Source organism: Tympanuchus pallidicinctus, unplaced genomic scaffold (genome assembly GCF_026119805.1).
Source record: "Tympanuchus pallidicinctus isolate F22 unplaced genomic scaffold, pur_lepc_1.0 scaffold1, whole genome shotgun sequence".
Lineage (NCBI taxonomy): Eukaryota > Metazoa > Chordata > Aves > Galliformes > Phasianidae > Tympanuchus > Tympanuchus pallidicinctus.
The window spans coordinates 5,580,474-5,602,779 of NW_026294618.1; the positions used below are offsets into that span (position 1 = coordinate 5,580,474).

General features: G+C 50.7%; 1 protein-coding gene across 5 annotated transcripts in view; it reads left to right on the forward strand.

Annotated features, from left to right (window-relative positions):
* The window catches only part of EFR3B (EFR3 homolog B), a 40,123-nt gene that overhangs the window by 5,948 nt on the left and 11,869 nt on the right, over positions 1-22,306 (forward strand). For 3 of the 5 annotated variants that reach the window (XM_052691406.1, XM_052691395.1, XM_052691415.1), the window contains exons 2-9: positions 6,321-6,397; positions 7,555-7,682; positions 10,709-10,859; positions 16,345-16,466; positions 18,787-18,936; positions 20,161-20,295; positions 20,627-20,705; positions 21,961-22,096. In XM_052691406.1, the coding sequence (XP_052547366.1) occupies positions 6,321-6,397; positions 7,555-7,682; positions 10,709-10,859; positions 16,345-16,466; positions 18,787-18,936; positions 20,161-20,295; positions 20,627-20,705; positions 21,961-22,096 (978 nt within the window). Of the gene's footprint in view, positions 1-3,650; positions 4,127-6,320; positions 6,398-7,554; positions 7,683-10,708; positions 10,860-16,344; positions 16,467-18,786; positions 18,937-20,160; positions 20,296-20,626; positions 20,706-21,960; positions 22,097-22,306 lie in introns of those variants that run through there. The other 2 variants (XM_052691376.1, XM_052691386.1) reach the window with 2 other exon arrangements.

Consider the following 22,306-nt stretch of genomic DNA (forward strand, 5'->3'; position numbering starts at 1 on the left):
GGGCAGTGTCTCACTAAGATCCTTAATGTGGTGTTGTTTTCTTTCTTTCTTTTTATGTTAAACATGCACAAATATATATATTTTTCTTTTCTTTAAAGACCTTTCAAACTTGCAAGCTTTTTAGATTCCTTGGCCATTCTGCTGCATGTGGCTCACAAAATGAACCTGGCTCTTAATTCAGCAGTTCACAGAGGTCACTGAGGGCTGCCTCTGTCAGCACTTCCCTGCTTATGGGGCCTGGACCAAGAGCACTGTGGCCCCACAACACCCAGCAAACGTCTCGCATTGAGGAGCTGTGCTGCTGCTCTCTGAGGCTGGAGTTGAAGTGAGATTTCCTGCTATTTAAGCTCTTTCCTCCCCCACGTATTGTATAATGAAACCAGCCACCCATTAATGCGCTTAACTCTCCTCCTCCCCTCCAAGCTGGGTTGCCCTCATGCCAGGTGCATAAAGCAAGCTTCCCAGCACGGAGTTCTGCCCTTAATGGGTGGTTTCCCCTGCGTGTAGAAGGGTTGGTGCGATCTGAATGCCTGAGTCTAATCACCGCTGTGAAATATTAATTAATCTGTCCACTGTTGAAGCTTTGCGCTCGTGCTGCAGTGTTGGACTGGCAGGCTCAGCTGGTGAGGTGTGAATAATGGATGGGCAAATCCATCACTGGTGTAAGCTGGCAGTGGGGCTGATTTATGTCCCACCGCTCACCGTGGTGTTGTTAAAGCTGCATTTGATGCCCGAATACCTTGATAAAGTTGTTTGCTGCTGACTTTTTTTGAGATCCAATAGGTGCAGTAGTGGCTTTGGGTGCTCTGGGACACAACCCTGAGAATCCTGTGTGCGTTCCCACTCTGTCTCTCATTTCTTTAAAAACAGGGAGATTGCAGGCAGCACCTTGGGCAAATCTAGGTGTGTTTCAGCCGTGCCAGCACCACAGCCAGCGTGGATTTGGCCTCAGAAGCAGTTCCCGTGCAGGGTCACCACACCAACACAGTGACATGTTGTCCCTGCAGGGCCACTCTGTCTGCCCCACAAAGCCTGGCTGCGTCGGTGGAGGCGAGAAAGGAGCGCCGCGTGGAGCTGTGTGCCAAGGGGAAACTGCAAATTTAATTGCTGAGCTAAAAGGATTTGCACCGACGGCTCAGAGCGGGCTGCGGGCGATGTCTGGGAGAGCATTTGTTGTACTGACGTGCTCCTGTCCATCCTGCTCAGAGAAATGAGAGAGATGGCCTGGCAGCGGCAGCCTTGGCTCGCCAGTCCCGCGTGTCACTGCTCTGCTTTGGCTATCAGTGCTTTGAGACGCTTCACAATCCCTTTGTGTCAGCGTCTAGAGATGTGTCTCCCTGCAGCCTGTGCTGGTTCTTGCCGTAGTTGGAGGTTTGGGTCTTCTGTACTGTCTCCAAAACTGTCTGCTCACAGATTTGGTGTCTTCTTTTCAAACACAGCCTTTGTAGATCCTGGCTCTCATCACAGGACACTTGGGCGAACAGCAATTAATGAAGAGAGAAAGGGAACAAGCTGCAGCCATGCATCTCAAACCATTTGGTGAGGTCAGGAATTGTTAATTAACATCAAGACATTGCTCCAAGTAACAGAGCTGGGGGAGCAACTGATTATGGCCCTCTCCCCAGCTCTGCTTCCTCCACTAAATGTAGCAGACAGCTCCCTCGTCTCCTCATAGAATCATAGAAGGGCCTGGGTTGCAAAGGCCCACAGTGCTCATCCAGTTCCAACCCCCTGCTGTGTGCAGGTCACCAACCAGCAGCCCAGGCTGCCCAGAGCCACATCCAGCCTGGCCTTGAATGCCTGCAGGGATGGGGCATCCACAGCCTCCTTGGGCAACCTGTGCCAGTGCCTCCCCACCCTCTGGGGGAAAAACTTCCTCCTAAGATCTGACCCTGTCTCAGTTTAAGACCATTCACTACTACTGTCACTACCATGATATCATAGCTGCTCTCTCCCAACAGCTCTCCTTTGCTCTGGGCTGGTCCCAGTGGTTCGGACTGGTGGCAAAGCTCCTGTCCTAGTTTAGCACCCGGGCACAGCCAGGCAGAGCCCAATGCTCCAGCCTTGCTCTCCTCTCCCCATTCCCAGCACTGGGATCCACAAAGACATGGGGCTATGGTTCTAATCAGTGCCTGGTGTGTTTGGCTCTCTTAAATGTGATTAGAGAGCGATTTACTGGCTTACTCTACAGCTCTGCCAGCCCTATGCTGATTTACATCAGGATCTGCCCTGGCTCTGACTGGGTGCAGAGGCAGATGAGGGCCTGCTGGCGCAGGAGCTGGATTTTTAGTGTTGTTTTCCTGCTGCTTGAATTGGTGACAGAAGCTCAGAGAAACGCCTGAGAGAGCCTTTCCCTTGGGAGAGCTTCCTGCTGCACTCATTCATGGCACTGGGCTTTGCCCTGAGAATGTGGTGCTGTCCTTACCCACCAGCACCCGTTGTGGCACTTTATCTGCCCCTTCTCTCTGCTCAGATCACTTCTTTCTTGCTTTCCTCTGACCTGCAGCTCCCAGCTCCATCCCTCTGCCTGCGCTGCGGTGGATGGAGATCAGGGCCAAATGCTGTCTGGGACAGTGTGAATATTGCTCAGTGACATTTCTCAAGCATCCCTTGCTGCAGGCAGACTTGCCACAAAGTCAGATGCTAGATATGAAGGAGACATTGGTCAGGTAAATGAGATTTTGCTAAGCAGATTAGGAAAAGGTGTCTGTTTTGGCACATGGCTCGGGGAAAAATGGCACTGGGCTGATGGTACACCGCTGCTTTAGGGCCAGTGTTTCTGCTTGGACTTGAGGGAGCGACCTTCATGGCATGTTAGATTTAATGAGGGATTTTGCTTGATTTAATTAAGATATATTTGCAATCAGATGGAGTGCCCTTATTAAGTAAATTCCGTGCCTCAAATAACATGACCGTGATATTTTTCCAGCATTGTTTATTGCCGACATGATGTTAAAATGGGAAGAGGGGAGGGGATGAATGAGGAAAGGTGGGAGCGTGGTGGGAGAGTTGTGGTCTGTATGGGACTGAACTGGGCCTGTGTCCCCACCCCATCTGGCTGCTGTGCCACCCCAAACACCCCACTTACAGCTGGAACCAGTGAACCCCCTCCTGGAAATGGGTTTAACTGAGAGCCTCGGGGCGCGTGCTGGCATGAGAGCAGCTAAATGGGGGCTGTGCTTACAAGCCACAATCTCTGCAGCTGAAACACTGTAATTATTCCCAGTTAGACTGACTTGCTTGGAGCTGAGCTATCAAAACAAAAAGCCCTCTTGGCTCACTTTGCCCCCCAGTGACAGAAGCAGATGGCACCTGCTGAGACTGAGAGTGGCAATGAAGAGCCCCAGAAATGACTCTGGGGTGTGAGACAAAGGTGACACACATGACGTTGTGCACACGGCATTGCTGGCATGTCTGTAGGAGCCCGGGGCTGATACTTCTGGGTTTCCCTCCTTGTTCCCTCCCCACGGGGAGTGTGACAGTCTCGTTTCTCCCTGCCTCCATTTACCTGTTCTTGAAGAAAACCCTCGGCCTTGCTTTTCACTGCTGCAGGCTGCCGGCAGGAGGAGAGCTTCAGGCACTGTGCGGGTCCGTGCTCGTGTCTGTCACATCCACAGATGCTTTTATGGGGTCAGCTCCGAACTGAGCCTCCCGCTTGATAGCGCTGCCCGTGATGCTCGTTTGCTGGCAGTGCTAATAAGGCAGAGTGCCGAATGAGATCTTCGGGCTAAGGGACCTTGGCATGCTGACCCCCAGCACCCCGTCATCCCTCTAAATCTAAATCTCTGCCATGCCCGGCTCTCCATCTACCACCTCGTACCGCTGCAGACGCGGGCACGGCAAAAGCAAAGCCAGCGCTGTTCCCAGCTGCCATCGGAGCCGCCTCGGTGACTCAGCAGCCGCGCTGAAAGCTCCTTTATTTATTTAAACGGCTGCTCCCGCTCGGCTGAGCATCCCCTGCAGCGATGCTGCTGCTGCAGCTCTGCGAGGACCAGAGCAGCACCCCAGGCCCCCCGCTTTGCTTTGGCTGTGATGGCTTTGAGTAGCTGGGTGCTCAGCCCCGCTCTGCAGCTCTGCGCCGCCGGCCCTGCCTGCTCCTGGGAGATGCTGCACGTGGCTGGAGCAGGTACCGTCCCTTCTTCTCCTCTCCATCCTCTCTTCTCCTCTCCGTGGGGTTCTGGGATGTGTTTCTCAGCTGCTGATGACACCATCAGTGTCATCTTTCTTTGCCTTGCTCCAGTGGGGCTGTTGAGCTGGATGCTGGACAAAATCCGTGGTGGTAGCTTGGGGGGGGGGGGGAAGTTATTTCTTGCCATGCATTAGGTTTTGGTGCTGTGAAGGTCTGGAAGCATCCTGTGTGGGACAAGCACTGAGCTGATTTCAGGGCTGGTGTTAGGACTTGAGGTTTTTGCTCTATGCAGAGCACTCAGGGTGGGTGGGTGGGGGGAACATTCTGTTTTCTTCAAGTTATACACTGTTTTTCTTCTGGTTTCTTAAAGATTTAGGGTTTCGCTGACTGTGTTTGTATTTGTCTGGGTCAAAACTGCCAAGGCAGAGATTTGGGCCAGAAAAGTTTCTCTTGGTTTAATGCAAATAGAGTAGAGACCCTTTCATTGCCTGGCCTCAGTGAGCTCAGCCCTTTTATTAGATATCAGAGAGCCTCACCTGGTAGAGCTGTGGTGGGATCTGCCCACCAGTGTCCCAGCATAGCTTTGGAACAGCAGAGTGCCTGCCTTCCTCACCCAAGCCGCGCTCATCCTCCTGCTGCTGCTGCTCTGTCCTTAGGTGAGGCCGTAAAACCTCGTGCTTCTGGAAGAAGAGTTCATGTGAGGTGAGAGGGAAGGCATTAGATTTAATTACGCAATTATTATTGATGGATTCACGCTGTGTCTGCTCTTCAGCTTCATTCATCAAAAGAGGGTGGCAGGACAGGAACGTGGCTGGGCTCTTTGCTCCCCTCCCAGGGCTGGAGATGGGAATGTGCATTCAGCCTGAAAAGTACCCTCAAGTCCCACTGCTGGAGATGAGATAATTACTGATGAGGCTGCAGGGGGTGGAGGGACCCGGCTTCTCAGCTAATGGGATTGCTTATGGGGGATCTCTCCAGCTATTTGTGGGGAGGGCTGGTGCCCTTTGAGGATGGGGCACGAACTCAGCAAGGCAAGTACTGTCATGCTGCCTCTGTTATTCTGGGCAAAGGAAATTTCTGAAGAGGATCCGGGAAATCATCATGTGCTCGTTTGTGTGAATGGCAAACGAGGATTTATTAAGAGTCCAGATTAAAGGTGCTTTGGGAAAAAAGCACAATCGATCCAAGGCAGCTGAGGGAAAGCAGGGCAGGGAGAGCAGCAGAAATGGGGACTTGGAAATAAAATACAGGATAGTGGGGAGCTAAGAGGGGTTTGCAGGGAGAGTGCAAGAGGTGGAAGAGTGAGTAAGGACACTGCAGGAAGTGAGCACTGCCAGCACTGCGAGCCTTTGTCCCCATGCTTTTGCTTGTCAGCAGCAGTTGCTAAAAAGCTGCCCTGAATTACTCACACTTCCCTGAGCTTGCTAAGGCCTCCTCTTGATGTGACATCTGAGGCACCCCCATAAAAATCAGCTAGGTGACTTCAGCTGCCTGTGATAACCATTGGCTTGCACTCCCAGTTCTGAGTGGTTCCACCTCGACATGTTCCTGTCTGCTGAGTGCTGTGCTGGGCTTGTTGTAAGGTGGCATTCTGCAACACACAGCTCACAACTGTCCAACTGTCCTTCCAAGAGACTTGTACACAGGGGGACAGTTGAAGGTGTTGTTCGACAGCTCAGCTTTGGGGTTGCGAACAGGAAAATGCATTTTCCTTTCACAACCCTAAAGAAGATAACCTATCTTCCTCTTATGTCTTGCTTTCTTCAGTGCTGTTGTTATCCCTTCTGGCTCCATGGGGAGCACCGTATGAGATGTGTTTTGTTGGCTGAGTAGCTCTCATTCTGAGAACCCACGGAACACGATCTTGTGAGATACAGAGGCCTAGATGTAGGGGAACTCTGTACACCTTGGGGCTACTTTCTTGGGTGAGAGAAGCAGACTACCTGTGGTCCTGCATAAATGATGCTGATCACCAGCCAATTCCCTGCCTCTCAGCTGTAGTTTTTTGTTGTTTTTTTTTGGCTGCAAATCTCAGGCTTGTCATCAGCTTAGTACCCTGTGCTCTTCCACATGTTGCAGTTTGGTGCCTCCAAATCCAGGCATGTGTTTTTCACCAAGGTCGTCTCCACGCAGGGCTTTGCCCTGGAGCTGAGCATTTTGTCCCCACTGACCAGCTCCCTCCTCTCTCCAGGTGTGTGTGGCTGCTGTGGTGCCCTGCGTCCCCGCTACAAAAGACTTGTTGACAACATCTTCCCCGAGGACCCAGAGGTAAGTGAGGTGCTGCTTCACCCTCCAAAGCATCTGTGCTCTGTTGGGCTCTGACACTCCTACATCTCAGGTTCATAAAATCATAGAATGCCAGAATGGTTGGATCAGAGATCATCCAGCAGTAACTCCCTGCTGTGGGCTGATTGCTAGCCACTGGATCAGGCTGCCCAAAGCCCCGTCCAGCCTGGCCTTGAGCATCTCCAGGGATAGGGCACCCACAGCTTCACTGGGCAGCAGTGCCAGGGCTTCACCACCCTCTGAGTAAAGAATTTTCTGATCTGCCCAGAAATAGTTCCTGGGAGGCAGGCAATACTTTGATTTCATAAGACCATGTGGAGGAATGGATTTTCCTTTAAATACTGTTTATCAGGGGAAAATATAGAAGCGTCTCCTCTGTCTCTCCATGCTGTGGTGGGCTGGCTTCCTTTCCCAAATGTGCTGGTGTGGATGCTGAGTGCAGGTGGATGGGTCTGGACTTTATTGCAGTCTCTTTGCAGGATAAGGAAGGCAGCTTCTAAGAGAGAGGCCCTCCTGAGGCTTCATCCTGGCTTTTGAGTTTTTTGAGCTGTTTATGCTGTTAGGATGCAGGAAGGCTGGTGCTTTGCTTGCTGCCTCGCTGAACAGGAGACAGGGGGGATGTCCAAGGGCTGTCAGCTGCTCCTGGAGCATCCCAAATCTGGCCTCTGGTCTCCATTTCACAGCTGGGATGCTAAGGCAGTGGCCTGACTGGGCAGTGGAGCTCGGATTGCCCAGGAAAGTGGTGAGTGCTTGTTTTGTTGTGAAGGTGACAGCAAGACTAAGGCTATAGGGGGATTAGGGCTGGCAGCTTGTTTGGTCTCAGGAGACCAGAGGTGCTGATGTCCCTGTCTGCTGCTGTCCTCAAGTGGTGGGGGGGCACTGGTAAAGTGGTTCACATCACATTTGTGGTGTGTTGTTTGCACCACTGCTTGCTGCTGTAGCAGGTCAGAGAGCTCTAAGCTGGGGCCAAATGCAATTCTTATAAGCATTCCCTACTGTACAAGATATGGAGAAGTGTAAGGAGGTGGCTGGGGTGCTCCAGGCATCTGACATCACCGCTGTGGTTTGCCACAGAGATGCTCCTGATGCTTGTTTGCTCTGGTTGTGAGGCTTTGACACCCTGCATTGCTTTCTTTTAGGATGGGTTGGTGAAGACCAACATGGAAAAGCTGACATTCTACGCCCTGTCTGCCCCAGAGAAGCTGGATCGCATCGGTGCTTACCTCTCTGAGCGGCTTATCAGAGACGTGAGCCGGCACCGATATGGGTAAGGGCTGGGAGGTTGTTTCAGCCACACCAATTCCTTCTAGGCCACGGTGAGGAGCCTGTAGCATCCTTCTGGCCCTCAGAAGGCTCTTTTAGATCTGTGAGTCTGACTAGAAAAGGACAAACAGCTAGTTGGAGTGGCCCTGTATGTGGCTCGCTAGGTGTTATTCAGGACAAGTTTGGGTGTGCTGTACCCCATGCACATCGCTGTTGAGCTACAGAGTGGGACTAGGGATTAGGGCAGTGTGATGGAGAGCACATGATGGAGATACATTGGGCTGGATGAAGACTGCTGTGTTTGCTCTGTCTGACTTACCTTATGCGGTCCTGTCTGTGCCCTATTCCCTTCATCTTCCCTTCCTGCAAGGCCTTGCTTTGTTTACCACGGGGAGAGCAGTGCCTGCCTGCAACTAGCTGCCTGCCCTGGTTAGAAACACTGGAGGAGCACGGAAGGGCTCCTTCCCTTTGAAATAGCTCCTGGATTGATTCTTGTTGTCTCCTGAACAAAACCACAGCAGACAAACGTGGCTCAGCTTTGTAGTGCGAACTTCAGCCTGCCTTTTATCCTGGGGGAAGAGCAGCCAGCAGCCTGCCTGAGAAGTGTTGAAGTTGGAAAACCTTCAAAGCTTCACATGCATCACCCGTCATCAGGAGTGACAGGACATTCAAAGCTATGCCTGATGTTCTGCAGTTAACAGGCTCTGCTTGCTATGTTAGGAAAAGAAAGGTTTTCAAAGACTTTTGACATCTAATGGCAAGCTTTGGCAGGGGGGATATATTCCATCCCCATCTGCTTGTGCATATAGGCATTTAATTGGGTTGAAGTGCAGGCTAATTTTCAAAGCCTAACTTTGAAATGCCTGAAATAGGTTTGGATAAACTTTTTATTTATAGACCAGTATCAGCAGCAGGGCTCATCCCACTGCAAGACACCAGAGCTGGGCTCACGGGTGCCTGTCTTCTGCATTTGAGGTGATGATAGCCTTGATTTCAGGCCTGCTGGGTGTTGTCCTCTTATTACCTTTTGTTGCTAAAGGAGAAAGAGTTTGAGTTTGCAGCCTGCCATAGTTCAAGAAGCTCTCAGAAACATGGATTGAATTCTGGGTCAGCCTGTGTGGAGTCCAGAGTTGGATTTGACAATCGTTGTGGGGCCCTTCCAGTTTGGGATACTCTGTTATTTCCCCACTACCCCTTTTTCATTTTGGAAGCCTTGTTTCCTTTGAGAAGGGAGGTTGATGCTTCATGCTGTTGTTTTTCTTTTTGTTATGTCTTCATACCTTTTTTCCCTCTGGGCCAGTTTTAACCCAGTTTGACAGATGGTTAGGAACTTCATGGATTCAGGCTGCTCATTTTCACAATGTCTAGAAGAGCTGTAATGGTGCCTGAAGGTTTGCATGCCATAAGATACCAAAGGATCTGCTCAAGAATGAAGCCAGATTTCACCATTTCCAGGGAAAAGGGATCAGTCTTGATGGAACTTGGAAGTTGGGGGCTTATCCTTTCCCTTGAAAGGGTTGTCTTCCTCTCTAGCTGCCCGTCAATGTGCAGGCAGGGCTGATGGGCAGCTCCTGCCTGCCCTACCTACAGTCATGAGCTTGCTGCATTGAGTTGCTTTAAGCTTTAAGGTTTCACCCTTCAGCACAAGCTGGAAGCTGCTGCAGATCTGGCTATGGAAAGGAGTTGGAGCATGAAATTGAGGTTAAAGGACAATTTGTGCTCGATACAAAGAAGTCTGTGCTTGCCACCTCTTACTATCTTGGCTGTGGCAGGAGGTCTGAGCTTGACTCTAACCACTGAGATACAAAGGTATGGAGATGAAGGGAGGTGGTAAGGAGCTGTAAAGTGCGGAGTGTATTGGCACTGGATCGATACCATATGTTTGGGTACCTCACAGATCATGCAAGGGAGCTGGGGCCGTGAGACTGAAATCACTTTTTATGTGGTTTGGGAACCTCTAACTGGAATAAATGCTTACTCACAGCACTTGGACGTCAGGGTTTCCTTCACTGGGTTTTGTGCACAGAGAGGACAACCAATAGCTGAAGGTCTGTGTGGTCGTAGCACGAGGCTGCTGCATAGTTCATGAGGAAGTGCTGCAGGACCAGCCTGCAAACAGCAAACTTCCCCAGAGCCACTGAACAGCCAATCCAATTTGTCTTGGAAACATGAAGTGACACCCGACAAATTCCACAATAGCTGTGTAATCAGTCGCCACCTCTGTAATGAGCACCCGAGTGAGATTTATCACTGGGCATGAGCTTTTCCAACTTCCTCTAGAGGCACGAATGTGGCAGGAATGATTTAATAAATAGCCTGGAAGACAGGCTGTGACAGCTTGCAGAGAAGCCAGCTGCTGGAAGGAGGTCTGCAGTGAGCTTTAACCAGCTCAGCCTGGTCAGGAGGGATGGCAAAAGGAATGTGCCACGCTCAGAAATGCCCCCTGAATGACGCAGGGACCTGTCATGAGGACATCCTCTCTTTGGATTTGGTTCTGGGCTTCTCTTGTCCCTGTGTAGCACACACAGTCAGGACTGAGTGACCAAAAGCTCTATCCCTGGAGGAAGGATGGGGAGTAAGGCATGGATTGCCAGCTTCTGCTGGAGGAAACACTGCTCACCCAAGGAACTACTGCAGTGATGCAAGTATAGCCATGCTTGGATAGCCTATTTTGTCCCAGCACTCCTTCACAGGGCAAAAAGACCAGTTCAGAGCAAAGGAAACCTACAGGAGAGAACCCCCCCCATTGGTGAGAGATGCAAGATGTTGCTGTCAGCCCCAGTCCTTGGGCAGCTTAGTCTTCCATAGAAGGCAGGATACTGGGAGCATCCACCTCCGTCTAAAAATCTCCCAAGGGTATTTAGGATGTAGATTTTTTTGCTGTTGACCTTGCCAGGGCAGGAAGTTAGCATTAGGCTGACTTTACTGGTGAGCACTTGGTTGGTTTGGTAGTGGGAAGGAAGAGGGAGGGCTGTGGGGCCATGTCCATTCTGCTGCTGAGGAATGATCCTGGCTTCTGCCTGCTCCCAGGTATGTGTGCATTGCCATGGAGGCCCTGGACCAGCTCCTCATGGCCTGTCACTGCCAGAGCATCAATCTCTTTGTGGAGAGCTTCCTGAAGATGGTGGCAAAGCTGCTGGAGTCAGAGAAGCCCAACCTACAGATCCTGGGGACAAACTCAGTGAGTAGCCGTGCCGGGGAAGTTAACAGCACTCTGCTAACCTGGTCCTTTGCCTTATGCATTGCCTGTCACCCTGTGTCTGAATGTTGTTGGGGTGGGAATCCCCATTGGGAAAGGATGGGGGATGGTTTCAGGTAAGGGTTTAAGATGTTCCCTCTGTGTGTCCTGCCACTTGTGAGGTGTCTGAGCCCTTAGCAGTGCTGTCTGTGTATTTTTTCTGTTTGCTGTTTGGGACCAATTACTGGGCTGTAATCTCTACTGTCATGCTCTCCTGCTCTTGAATTCATTTTTTCCTAAAAATCTACAGGACATGGAGGGCTGTCAGCAGTTTCAGACAATAGACCAACTTAGGAGGTGATCCCTGTGGATTTTAGGAGCTCTTCATGTTCATAAAAGGGCTGGCTTAATCGGAGCTGTAACTTGCAATAAATGGCTTAGCCAGACCAGGAGTGTGTCAGTCACAGCTATCAGATGAGGGGAAAAAAGAGAAGCATGAATGAGTGACACGACATCCTTGTGGCTTCCAAAGTGCTGACCCTGGCTGTAGTGCACTGCCTTTCTGCCAGTGAGACAGCTTGCTTTTTGCTGGCTTTTACTGGGAGGACTGGGTGTACCTGGCACCTGGGCTTCTAAGGGCTCTGACAGCACCCAGGGGCTTGGCTAGTGCAAGCAGCTTCTGTTCTCACTGCTTTTAAAGGCTGAAGTGGAGCTGATTGTCCTTTGGCCAGGAGGGTGGGCTAGGCAGATTCTTGAGTATCTAGGAAATGCAAGGACAGCTCAGCCCTAAGCTTTCATTTTGTGCTGTATGTGGCAGTCAGAGGAGTGGTATTAGTGCTTGATAGCACCTCCTGGTCAGGCAGCACTGCATCCCACTGTGCTCCTCTCCTCCAGGAGCCAGCACAGTTCCAGGCACTTGACTATAAATACCTCTGCTAAGGCAGGGGCAGTGAAGTGGAGACCTTTCACAACCCCTTCTGCCTGGCAGCTAATTGCTCCCAGCTGAAAGCAATGTGAGCTGCCTATCAGCAAACCTATTAATCCCCAGCTCTTGGAGAAGCAGGGCTGATGACTTGGTGGGAACCAACTGCTTTCTGTCTACAGCAGCTTGCTATAGCATTTTGGCATGCTGCTGCTGCTGCTGTAAGCTCCACATATGCTGCAGGGTCTACCTTGGAAGGCACCTCGTGATGGGAGCAGGATCTGCGAGCAGCACCCTCATCCCTCTGTGCCCAAGCATGACCTGGGTTCTGTGGGGATGTGAGAGGTGCTACTTGCTCTCCAAGCCTCTTGGTATGTTCCAGAGCCACCTGGGTCCTGCCCCGTGGCAAGTAACTGGTTCTCTTGATAAGAGAGTGTCCTGTCCTTCAAATGCATGCAGTATCTCCTTGTTCATCCCCTAAGCCATCCCATTTCATGATGCCCAGCAGAGGCTTCAGTTTTAAACTCAAAGAGAGGAGATTTTAGGTTAGAGATTAGGGGGAAATTTTTCACCTGGAGTGGGGAGGTGCTGGCACAGACTGCCCAGAGAGGTTTTGGTTGCTCCATCCCTGGAAGTGCTCAAAGCCATGTTGGATGCAGCCTAAACTTTCGGGTAGCAACCAGCCTGCAGGAGGGGGTTGCAGCTGGGTGGGCTTTAAAGTCCCTTCTAACCCAAGCTGTTTTATGAATCAGGGTTCTAAGCCCAACTAACATCCTCAAGCAGGAGGAGCAGTTTCTTCAGTGTGGTTTCCACTGTGGTCAGCAGTCAGTGGCTGATGTTGTAACGAGGAGTCCAGATTGAGAATGGTGGTTTAGTGGCTTTGTCTTTCTTTTTCTGGAGTGTGGCAGTGCTCAGAGGGCAAGTGGCATCAAAACCTTCTGGGCTTTTATAGAGCAATGAGTCACGATAATGAGACGCTTCTTCCTGTATCTCCTAATGAGGAATGTGCCTTAGGCTTGTGCTTAATTAGAGGGTGCTGTCTCAAGCAGGCTTCACAATAAGGGAGCTGATGGCAAAGGCGGGAGGAGGTTGTTTATAGAAACCTGCTCCAAGTGAGTCATTCTCACGGCGTGAAATCTCTCCTTGGACACGTCTGGCTCCTTGCAGGGGTGTGCAGCTCTGTGCTGTGTGGGGCTGATTCCCAGGCCCTGGGCTGCACAGCCACAGTGCTGGAGGCAGCGGGTGGCAGTGAAAATCCAGTGTCCTGTCATCATATAATCCCCAGGGTGAACATATGGAGAGGCAGCTTAAATCCACTTTGTTTTCTCATCCTTGTTAGGAGGCTGCTGGGCAATCTCCCTGCTTTGGGTAGGAACCGTCTAATTTCCAGCTCAATGTCATTGATGTTTTATTTTTTTCCTCAAACCAGTGTTGATCTTTCATTTAAGCAGCTCTTCCCCCTCCTTGATGTTCCTCTTCTGATGTATTTATGTCTGACATATTTATAGATAGCAGCGTTATCCCTTCCCAGCCGTTGTTTTGTATCTCCAGGATAGTTGCCCTCCTTATGTTTCCCCCATGCTTGCTCCCTGCTCATCACAGCTGCATTTCACTTGGAACTTGTTGGCTTCAATCACGAGAGCCTGAGCCCAGCCCTTCAAAACACAGCAGAAATAGAATCACACAACCATAGAGTGAGTTGGGTTGGAAGGGATCTTAAAGCCTGTCCAGTCCAAACACTTCCATGGGCTGGTTGCCTCCCCAGGATTATGTCCAGCCTGACCTTGGGCACCTCCAGGTGGGGCACCCGCAGCTTCTCTGGGCAGCAACTGGGCAGCACCACCCTCTGAATGAAGCATTTCCTCCTGATGTCTATCCTAAATCTCCCATCTTCTCCTTTAAAACCATTCCTCCTTATTACATCACTGTCTGCCTCTGTAAAAAGTCAGTCTCCTCTTGTTTCTAAGCTCCCTTTAAGTACTGGAAGGCAACAGGGAGGTCTCCTCAGAGCCTTCTCTCCTCTAGGCTGAACAAGCCTGGCTGTTTTAGCTTGTCTTTGTAAGAGCTCCTGCCCCTGATATAGTGCTATATTTCAGTGTTTTCAATTGTTCTGTTGATGACAGATAGGTCACGAAGCCATGGAGCAGCTTTTTACCTGGGATGCATTGCCACACTTTGAGTGAAATCTGTTGCTGAAAGCATCTCTGAAGGTTTGTTGCCTTCTTTCCTGCCAGCCCAGTAGTCTGCCAGCCCTGGGTCTTTTCTGTGTGTGTCTGATGCTGCTTTTTGCCATGGGGCACAGATTGGCAATAGGACCAGGGTGGGCACCTCTCACATGGTACAGCACCGTTGTAGGGCAGCTGAGTCTTAGAAAAATGCAATACTCTGTGAGCAAGTGGCAAAGTTCTGGAAGTGTCAGGAGATGCTGGCAGAGCAAGGAGGCATCAAGGCTCAGTTCTCTCTGTTCTCAGCTGCTTTTTGCAAGCTTTGGCCCTGCCAGAGGCTTTAGGCTGAGAATGGATGCAGAGAGGGCAGCTGCCTGCAGTTGTTGGCAGATGTGAATGCTGCGCCATGTGTGGTGTCACCAGGCAGGGTGGCACCATGCAGAGACATCTGTCCCCTGAGGACAGAGACGTGTGGGGCTCGCTGTGCCTGGCAGCTGCCTGGGAATGCTGCCAGGCACCTCTGTCCAAGATGTGCCATTCCCTTTCTTTATTTTGTGACTCTCCTCAGCCATGGGGCAACTGGGGCTGCCCTCCCAGGAGCTGTTATGAGGAGCCCCATTACTGCTCCTTGTTCTGCATCCCGCCCTCGCCTCCGGCTGCACGTGGAGTTGCCATGAGCTAAAAAAAACACTTTGTGCTCTGCCTGGTACAGAGGTTTCTTATGTAACAGCCCTGCATTTTTCTGGTGAGTAAGAGGAGTTGATCAGTCAGAGCTGGTCCCTGTGCTCTGGGAACGGTTCCTGGCAGGGCTGATCCATCTCCTTCACTCATGCAGAGCCAGCCTTTGCAGCTGACGTTATTAATAGCCCTGCACAGTGGGTGAATGCTGATCAGGGCCTGTCCCTCAGTGCCAAGTGGCATGCTGGGATGGGTGAGCTGGCTTTGCCAGCTGCAGAGGTAGCAGCGGGCCTTTTGCTCACTGTCCAGCAGCAAATGTGGAAAGCAGGAAGAGAGGAAAGCCTGCCCATGGGGTCAGAGTGAGAAAAGAGATGCTATGTGGCATGGTGGTAAGCACCCTGGCAGATGCTGTGTGGACTGATAACTCCTTAGTGATAAGTTAGATCCTCCCAGCTGGAGGATGAACCCAGCAGTCCTAAAACTTTGGTCCAAAGCCTTTGTGCTGCCCTGGACAGTCTGCTTCAGTGATGTGGAACTGCTCAGTGCAACTGCAGAGCTTTGTGCTGTGCCTCTGGAAGTGACTGGCATCAACACCACACTGTAATGCGGCATCTCTGTCTGGCAGAAGGGGTCCTCTGTGCAGTGTGAGCATGTTCCCATAGCAGGAGACATCCTGCTTGGGGGACAGGTAGGTGAGTGCAGCTGAATCTTCCACCTCTGATGTGGGGTCAGAGCTTGGATGTTTCCCTGGGGCTCCATTGTGTTTCTTGGCTGATTTCCTATCCTGGCAGAGAGCGTTTCTAGTGAGCAGCTTCTGAGCTTGAATACAGTGGCATTGTTCTCTTGGTGTTGCTGTTAGTAGCTGGGGTGGGTTGAGGATTGCTTAAACAGCAATAATCCTCTCCCTTCCTTGTGTGCCTCTGTAAGTGACCTCAGCTTTCCCAGCCTGCTGATGTGGGTGAAGCACGCGAGCACAAAAGCAACCAGCAGATTTTACTGCTCGGATCTCTGCTAGCAGCTTCTTATGCCCATGTTCTAAGCAGGAGGATAAAGCATGAGGACTTGGTGGCACAGTTCTTGTCTCAAGCCAAAGGTAAACCTCATCCATTCCCAGCACCAGTTGCTGTTGCATGAATACAGCCTCTATCCATGCTTTCTCTGCGTGTTCAAGCCTTGGATTTTGTGGCCACTCTTGTGCTGTAGATGTTTTATTTATTTTTCCCCTTTTTATTTTCCCCTGTCAGTGTGATTAGATGAACCAAAGTCTCTTCTTTCTGCATGACGCTTTGTTCTCATCTCTTTGTGAAGAAGTTTCTGACTTCAGAAGAAAGCTTGAAAACTTACTTGTCCTTTCCTGCTCCTTAACTTTCTCCTTGAAAGCTGAAAAGCAAAAGTCAGGTCTGTTGGTGAGCTGGCTTTTCTGGCAGGCTCTGTGCCTCTTGGCATGGCCAAGCTGGAAGGGAATGACAGGACCTTGGGTTGCCAGTGCTGCAAGCTAGATCTATTAAGGACTCACTCACACTTTGTTTCTTCATTGTCATTTTCAGGGCCACCGTCACCTCTGTAGCTGCATTTGGGAAATGTCACCCTGACTGCAACGTCAGCCTGCAGCAGCAGGACCCTGTGTCACGTTGCCAAAGCCTGCAAATGTTTGCAGATTTGGAGAGGTATTTTAAGGCTTTGTTGTGCCCTCTGTGCTGATGCTCTGTTTCTTCTCTCCCAGTTTGTGAAGTTTGCCAACATTGAGGAGGACACCCCGTCTTACCACCGCAGCTATGACTTCTTTGTCTCCCGCTTCAGTGAGATGTGCCACTCCAGCCACGATGACCTGGAGATCCGGACAAAGTGAGTGCCACGTGTGAATGCCAGCAGCAGCCTCCCTGGTCTTGCTGATGCTGCAGACATGCTGGAGTGGGGTGGGGGCTTTCACTCTGTGTCCAGCTTTTTTTTCCTGGAGAAGCACCTGCTTTTGGTGGCAGGTTGGATGCAGGCTGCAAGGACCAGTTACTTTGTGCTGTGATGTGCAGTGACTATCCAGAGCTGTATACACTCACGTTTAAAAATGACCACGTCTCTGTACCCTCCTTTATTTCTCTGGAGGCATTCAAGACCAGGCTGGATGTGGCTCTGGGCAGCCTGGTCTGGTGGTTGGAGACCCTGCATATAGCAGAGGGGTTGAAACTAGATGATCATTGCGATCCTTTTCAACCCAGACCATTCTATGTTAAGTAGGTCTATTCTGTGATTATTTCCCAAACATTAAGTCCTGCTGACTGTATGGGAGGATGAAGCAGAGGCATAGAAAATGCAGTGCAGCACGTATCCAGCTTCTAGTGCTATGTGGGTTGTTGTGTGCAGCACTAAATGTGTGTGAGAAAAGATGGTTTGCATTTTTTATCCTGACAGCAGGGCCAGCTCTGAATGCCAGTTCAGGCATTGGCTTGCTCCTGCCGATGGCAGGACAAGGGGAAATGTGCCCTTGGACACAACACACTTCAGACTTCTTGTCTTTGGGCAAAATGTGGGCAGATAACACCTGCAGCCTGCCCATCACCAAGCTGCCTCTGCATCTTGAAGCATTCTTCACCTTTGCTGCAGGGCTGCATCCCTTGGATTGAAAGAGCTCAGAGTGGGGGGCAAAGAAATGATCCTGGTCCCAAAAGGCGTGATGATGGTGGGAAGAAGCCCACTATTAGCAGAATCAATATTCACTCAAAAAATGCCTCCTGCAGCTGTGATCTGTTATTTTCCATGTTGGAAAGTGGCTACATCTCTAGACAACACCAAGGACCGTGTTGCTGTGTTGTGATGGGAAATGTATCCCAAGAGGATTAATTATGACTAAAGCAGACAGATTAATGTTGTTTACTGCTGCCAAATCCAGGTCTTTTGGTGATGTATTTAAACAGACGCAGCATTTGAAGCAGCCCTGTACATCCCTGTGAGGCACTGACAGTTTGCTGGTGGTAACACCCATGACTCTTGCCAGGAACCTGTGCACAAGAGGTGACTGCTGCCAGAGATGATCTTGGTGTCAGGCAGCACTTCAGCAAAGCCTGTTGGTGCTGTTTCTGGAGCTGCAGTGCCAGGTCAGTCTCCTTACAGAGAGGTGAACCCTTGAGGTTTTCCACTCCTCAGAGAGGCTCCTCTTTGGGGACTTCCAGCCTCCTGTCACTGCTGCTGACTTGCAGGTAGCTTTTTTCCTTAATAAGGAAGTAATGCAGATTGTTCATCGTTTCCACTTGACTTTCAGGGCATCAGTGACACACTGTTGTGTTGAAGGCCAGAAGAGAGAACTTCTTTTGCTACTCCTATAATTAAAAAGGAGGGCACTGGTTTCCTGTGACCTTGGTCCTGCTGAGTGGTCATTCCTCAAGAATTGTGTTGCAGTCATATTATTGCCTGTAATAAAATCAGAAAATTGGTTGCGAAGAAAAACGAACAAACAAACAAACAACCCTGCTGGGGAAGAGACCTCAGAGCAGATTATTTAATGCATTTATTTCTGAAGATTGACATGTACTGTCTTTCTCAGGCACCAGCAATGGGTGTTGAGATTCTGGTTACAGAGCAGGGAATCCTGCTGCGTACAGGGATTTTTATCTATGGCTCTGTTGTTGATTAGAGCAGAGTCAGGATCTTTGGACACAGAAAAGACAAAGGTGCCAGACTGCATCTAGGTTTCCTTGGTATCCAGCATCCCTGTGGACACAGCTTAGCAGTGTGGCTGCTAGGAACAGAGGAAACAGCAAAACCATCTGTGATGCTGAGGCCAATACTAACCCTTTGGAGAGGCCAGGCTCGCTAGTGCCACCTCTCAATGTTGGTTAGCGTGTGGCTGCAGCTTGCCTGGGGCTCTTCCAGTGAAGATGGTGGATGGAAGCCGGCTGCTGCTGCCAAAACAATTTAAGCTGGTTCAGAGCCTTTCCTGCTTGTGTCTGTCATTTTGTGGGAAGCCGAGTCTCTCTGGCATGCAAAGTGGAATGATTGCTTTGGGGCATAGCAGGCCAGGTCTTGGGGTGACATCTGTGTGAGCACCTCCAAGGGCGCAGAAATCGGTGCCTTCTCTTCAACTTGTTTCACAGTTTCACCCACATGTATGTATATATGTATGTAAAATAATGCTTAGAGTCAAAGAACATTTTGCTGTTAATTTGTTCCCCAGGATCCGGATGTCTGGCATTAAAGGCCTGCAGGGAGTAGTGAGGAAGACGGTGAATGATGAACTCCAAGCCAACATCTGGGACCCGCAACACATGGACAAAATTGTGCCCTCACTGCTCTTCAACTTACAGCACGTGGAGGAGGCTGAAAGGTGAGTGCTTGCTGCTGCTGTGGCCCACGTGCTCTTCCAGCAGCTTCAGGGCTGTTTTCAGCCAGGTTTTATAGGGGAGAGACGTTGTGGGCTGCATTGTGCCTGCACCTCGTGTGAAAAAGGCTGTGGATAGTCAGAGAAACCCTGCAGGAGTCCTCCTTGAAGGATGGCGCAGATGGCAGGAGCTCTGCTTGCTATCCAGTGCCGTGAAGGTTATTGCTGTCTTGGCCACTGCAGGGCAGTATCACTCCTGTGAAGGAGAGAGCTCAGCACTGTCCCTGCAGTTAAGCCATGCCCTCTTTGCAGAGGCTCTGAGCTGTCTGTTCAGTGGGCTGACCGCTGTAAAGATTCCTGCTCAAGTGCTACCTATGCAATTAGTTTAAAGGTCAGCAAGAAGAATGAGGGGAGCTGAAATATGGCTTTGCTCCCTGTCCTTCCATTCTTCAAGCAAAACTCCCTACCAGATGAGTGTTTGAAGGGGAGGTGCTTAGCTGAGAAGCATTTTGTGGAGAAACAGGCATGAATTCCTCCTGGGATTTTCCTTTTGAAGGTTAGGAAAGATGTGTCAGTCCTGGGAAGATGACTTTTGGCCAGTTACATTTCCCATTTCTCTTGTAAACTGAAGCACTGAAGTGGAAAAAACATTTGCTGTGTTTCTGCAATGCCAAACAGCCCAAGTGTGGAAAAGGGGGGTGAATGTTCCCCAGAGTGTATGAGTTCAGGGTGATTTGTGCTGTGCTGTACTGACTGCTTTGCTTGTCCTCCCTTGAGACATTGTGTCTGTGCTGGAAGGAATGTTATGCCCATATCCTTGCTGATAAGCATTGAGCCTGGAATGATAAGCACTAATCCTGAGACTGGAAGGAGGGACGTGAGGGCTGTTTCTGCTGCACGGGGCTGTGAATGGGGCCATTCCAGCACAATTCTCTCGCCTGTAATCCGTGCACCTGTGCTGCCCTCTGATCTGGCTCAAATCCAACAGTGCGTTATCCCTGAGCTCTGCTGCAATGGAGCTACCCCATCTGCCTCCCAGGGTGACATATGGCTGCTGTGGGGTGGCTGCAGGCTGTGTGAGGGGTAGCCCACGGCCCTGTGCAACGAGACCTACAGGCAGATGCCACAAACATTTAGCTCTGTCCCGCCCTGAATGGGCTCTGTGCCTCTTCTCCCCCACTGCTGCAGCATGCTCAGCTCCACTCTCATCACCCTCCTCTGCTTTCACAGCCGCTCCCCTTCCCCGCTGCAAGCCACTGAGAAGGAGAAAGAGAGTCCCACAGAGCTGGCAGAGAGGTGTCTGCGGGAGCTGCTGGGCCGGGCGGCGTACAGCAACATCAAGAACGCCATCACACCTGTTCTCATGTAAGTTGTGCATCCTTTGATTTTGGCACAAGAGCACAGGGAAACAACGGGTGTGGATCAGAGCTGGGGGGAAGGCAAGGGCTCTTCTGACTGTCCTTGGCATGGTGCTGGAGGTAGGAACTGGGTTTTCAGCTCTTGTTTTGGAGGAAGATGGCTTTGGATAGGTACCTGTCACTGAGAAAAGTCACCTCAGAGTAATTTGTATCCCTGCTCTCATGCGTAGCATTTACTCCATTCTGCTCCTGGCTGTCCCTGCTCTTGGTGCTGGTCTGCACTGCTGCATTGCCTGGGGAACACAGTCACCATCTGCTCTGTTTCCATCTCTCCCCAGCCACCTGGATAACCACTCGCTCTGGGAGCCGAAGATCTTTGCCACCCGCTGCTTCAGGATCATCATGTACTCAATCCAGGTGGGAAACCTGTGGGATTTCTGGCCTTTGGAACCATCTGGGGATGCGTGTGCATGCTTGGGAGCACCCAGTTCTGCCTCTATGGCTGGGCTGATTCAGAGCATCTACTGTGTAGCTGCATCCTGACAGCTCTGATCTGAACACTGACAGTGGGTTTGGCCCTTGAGCATGTCCCAAAATGGGCACCATCAAGATGCACAGCAGTGTGGGCTCGGGGCCTTAAATGTCTGATACACCTTAGCCTTTCTGTGTGACAGCTGTGCATGGTTCAGCATGCTGTGCATGGTTTAGCATGCTGTGCATGGTTTAGCATGCTGTGCATGGAGCCTGTGTCTCAGTCCTGAGAGTGATTGCTTCCCTCTCAGCAGAGAGAAAAGACTTGCTGAGTCAGATGGGCTAGCAATGTGCTGTGGAAAGGAAGCAGTTGAACTGTGGTGAAAAGCTGCCTCTTTGCAGATCCCTCCTGTGGAAATCAACACAGTCTCCCTCCCTGTAGAAAAGGAGAGGCACTATTTGGGGTTAAAAATCTTCTGGGCAAACCAGATACAGTGAGGGTGCCTGCCCCTCAGTATCTCTGTCCTTTGATAGGAACAGGCCTGCCAGACTCTTCACTGGGTGCTCTGGCTGTGGAAATGCAGTTTAAGTAATCCCCAAATGTCTCATTCTGTTTCTCTTTGCATGGGTCAGTGCATGTTGTCAGGCACGGTGCTGCCATCCTATCCTGCTCCCACTTTGCTAGAGCAGCCCCTGGATTCCCAGACTTCCCCCCCTTGTGATTTTTCTTCACTTTTGGATTCAGCCAAGCCATAGCTTGGAGAACCAATATACTGAAAAGCAGATTGCCATTCCCCACTTTTGTTTCATGTTTCTAATCCTGTAAACTGCCTAAAACCCTTTATAGTGCTACTAGAGTTTATAAAATCCTGTTAATGCATCTTGGAGGCGTGGGGTCACAATAATTCAGCAGGACCTACTCCCTGAAATCCTCAGGATTAATCATTCCTATTTCCTTAGATCTCAGCAGCTCTTTAGGTCATTTTTTCATGTGCAAATTGCTCCAAGGCCTTGCCCATTCTTGTAAAACAGACTCTCTCTGGGTGCCCTCTCTCATTTTGAATCTGGAGAATTGTTGGAAAGAGCCAGTCAGGGGCTTGATACAGCTGGGCGTGAGTCCCCAGTAGCTGTGTGTGTTACAGAAATGGATCATCACTTCTTGCATGTGGCACCCTCACTGATACTCTCTCTCTCCTTCCAGCCCCAGCACTCCCATCTCGTGATCCAGCAGCTTCTTGGCCACTTGGATGCCAACAGCAAGAGCGCAGCCACTGTGCGTGCGGGCATTGTGGAGGTCCTCTCGGAAGCAGCAGTGATTGCAGCCTCTGGATCTGTTGGTAAGTGCACAGATCTATCCTGCATCCATCCTGTCACCCTTTTATTTCAGCTGCTGAAGGTTTGAGCTGAACTCCAGTCAGTGGAGGATCTGCTTCGGAGCACCCAGGAGTGCTGGGGATCTTTTTGATGCCATTTCAGTGCACCCGAGCACAACGCCCACGTTCAGCTGTCTGCAGTGGGAGCTGCAACGCCCACATGCAGCTGCCTAA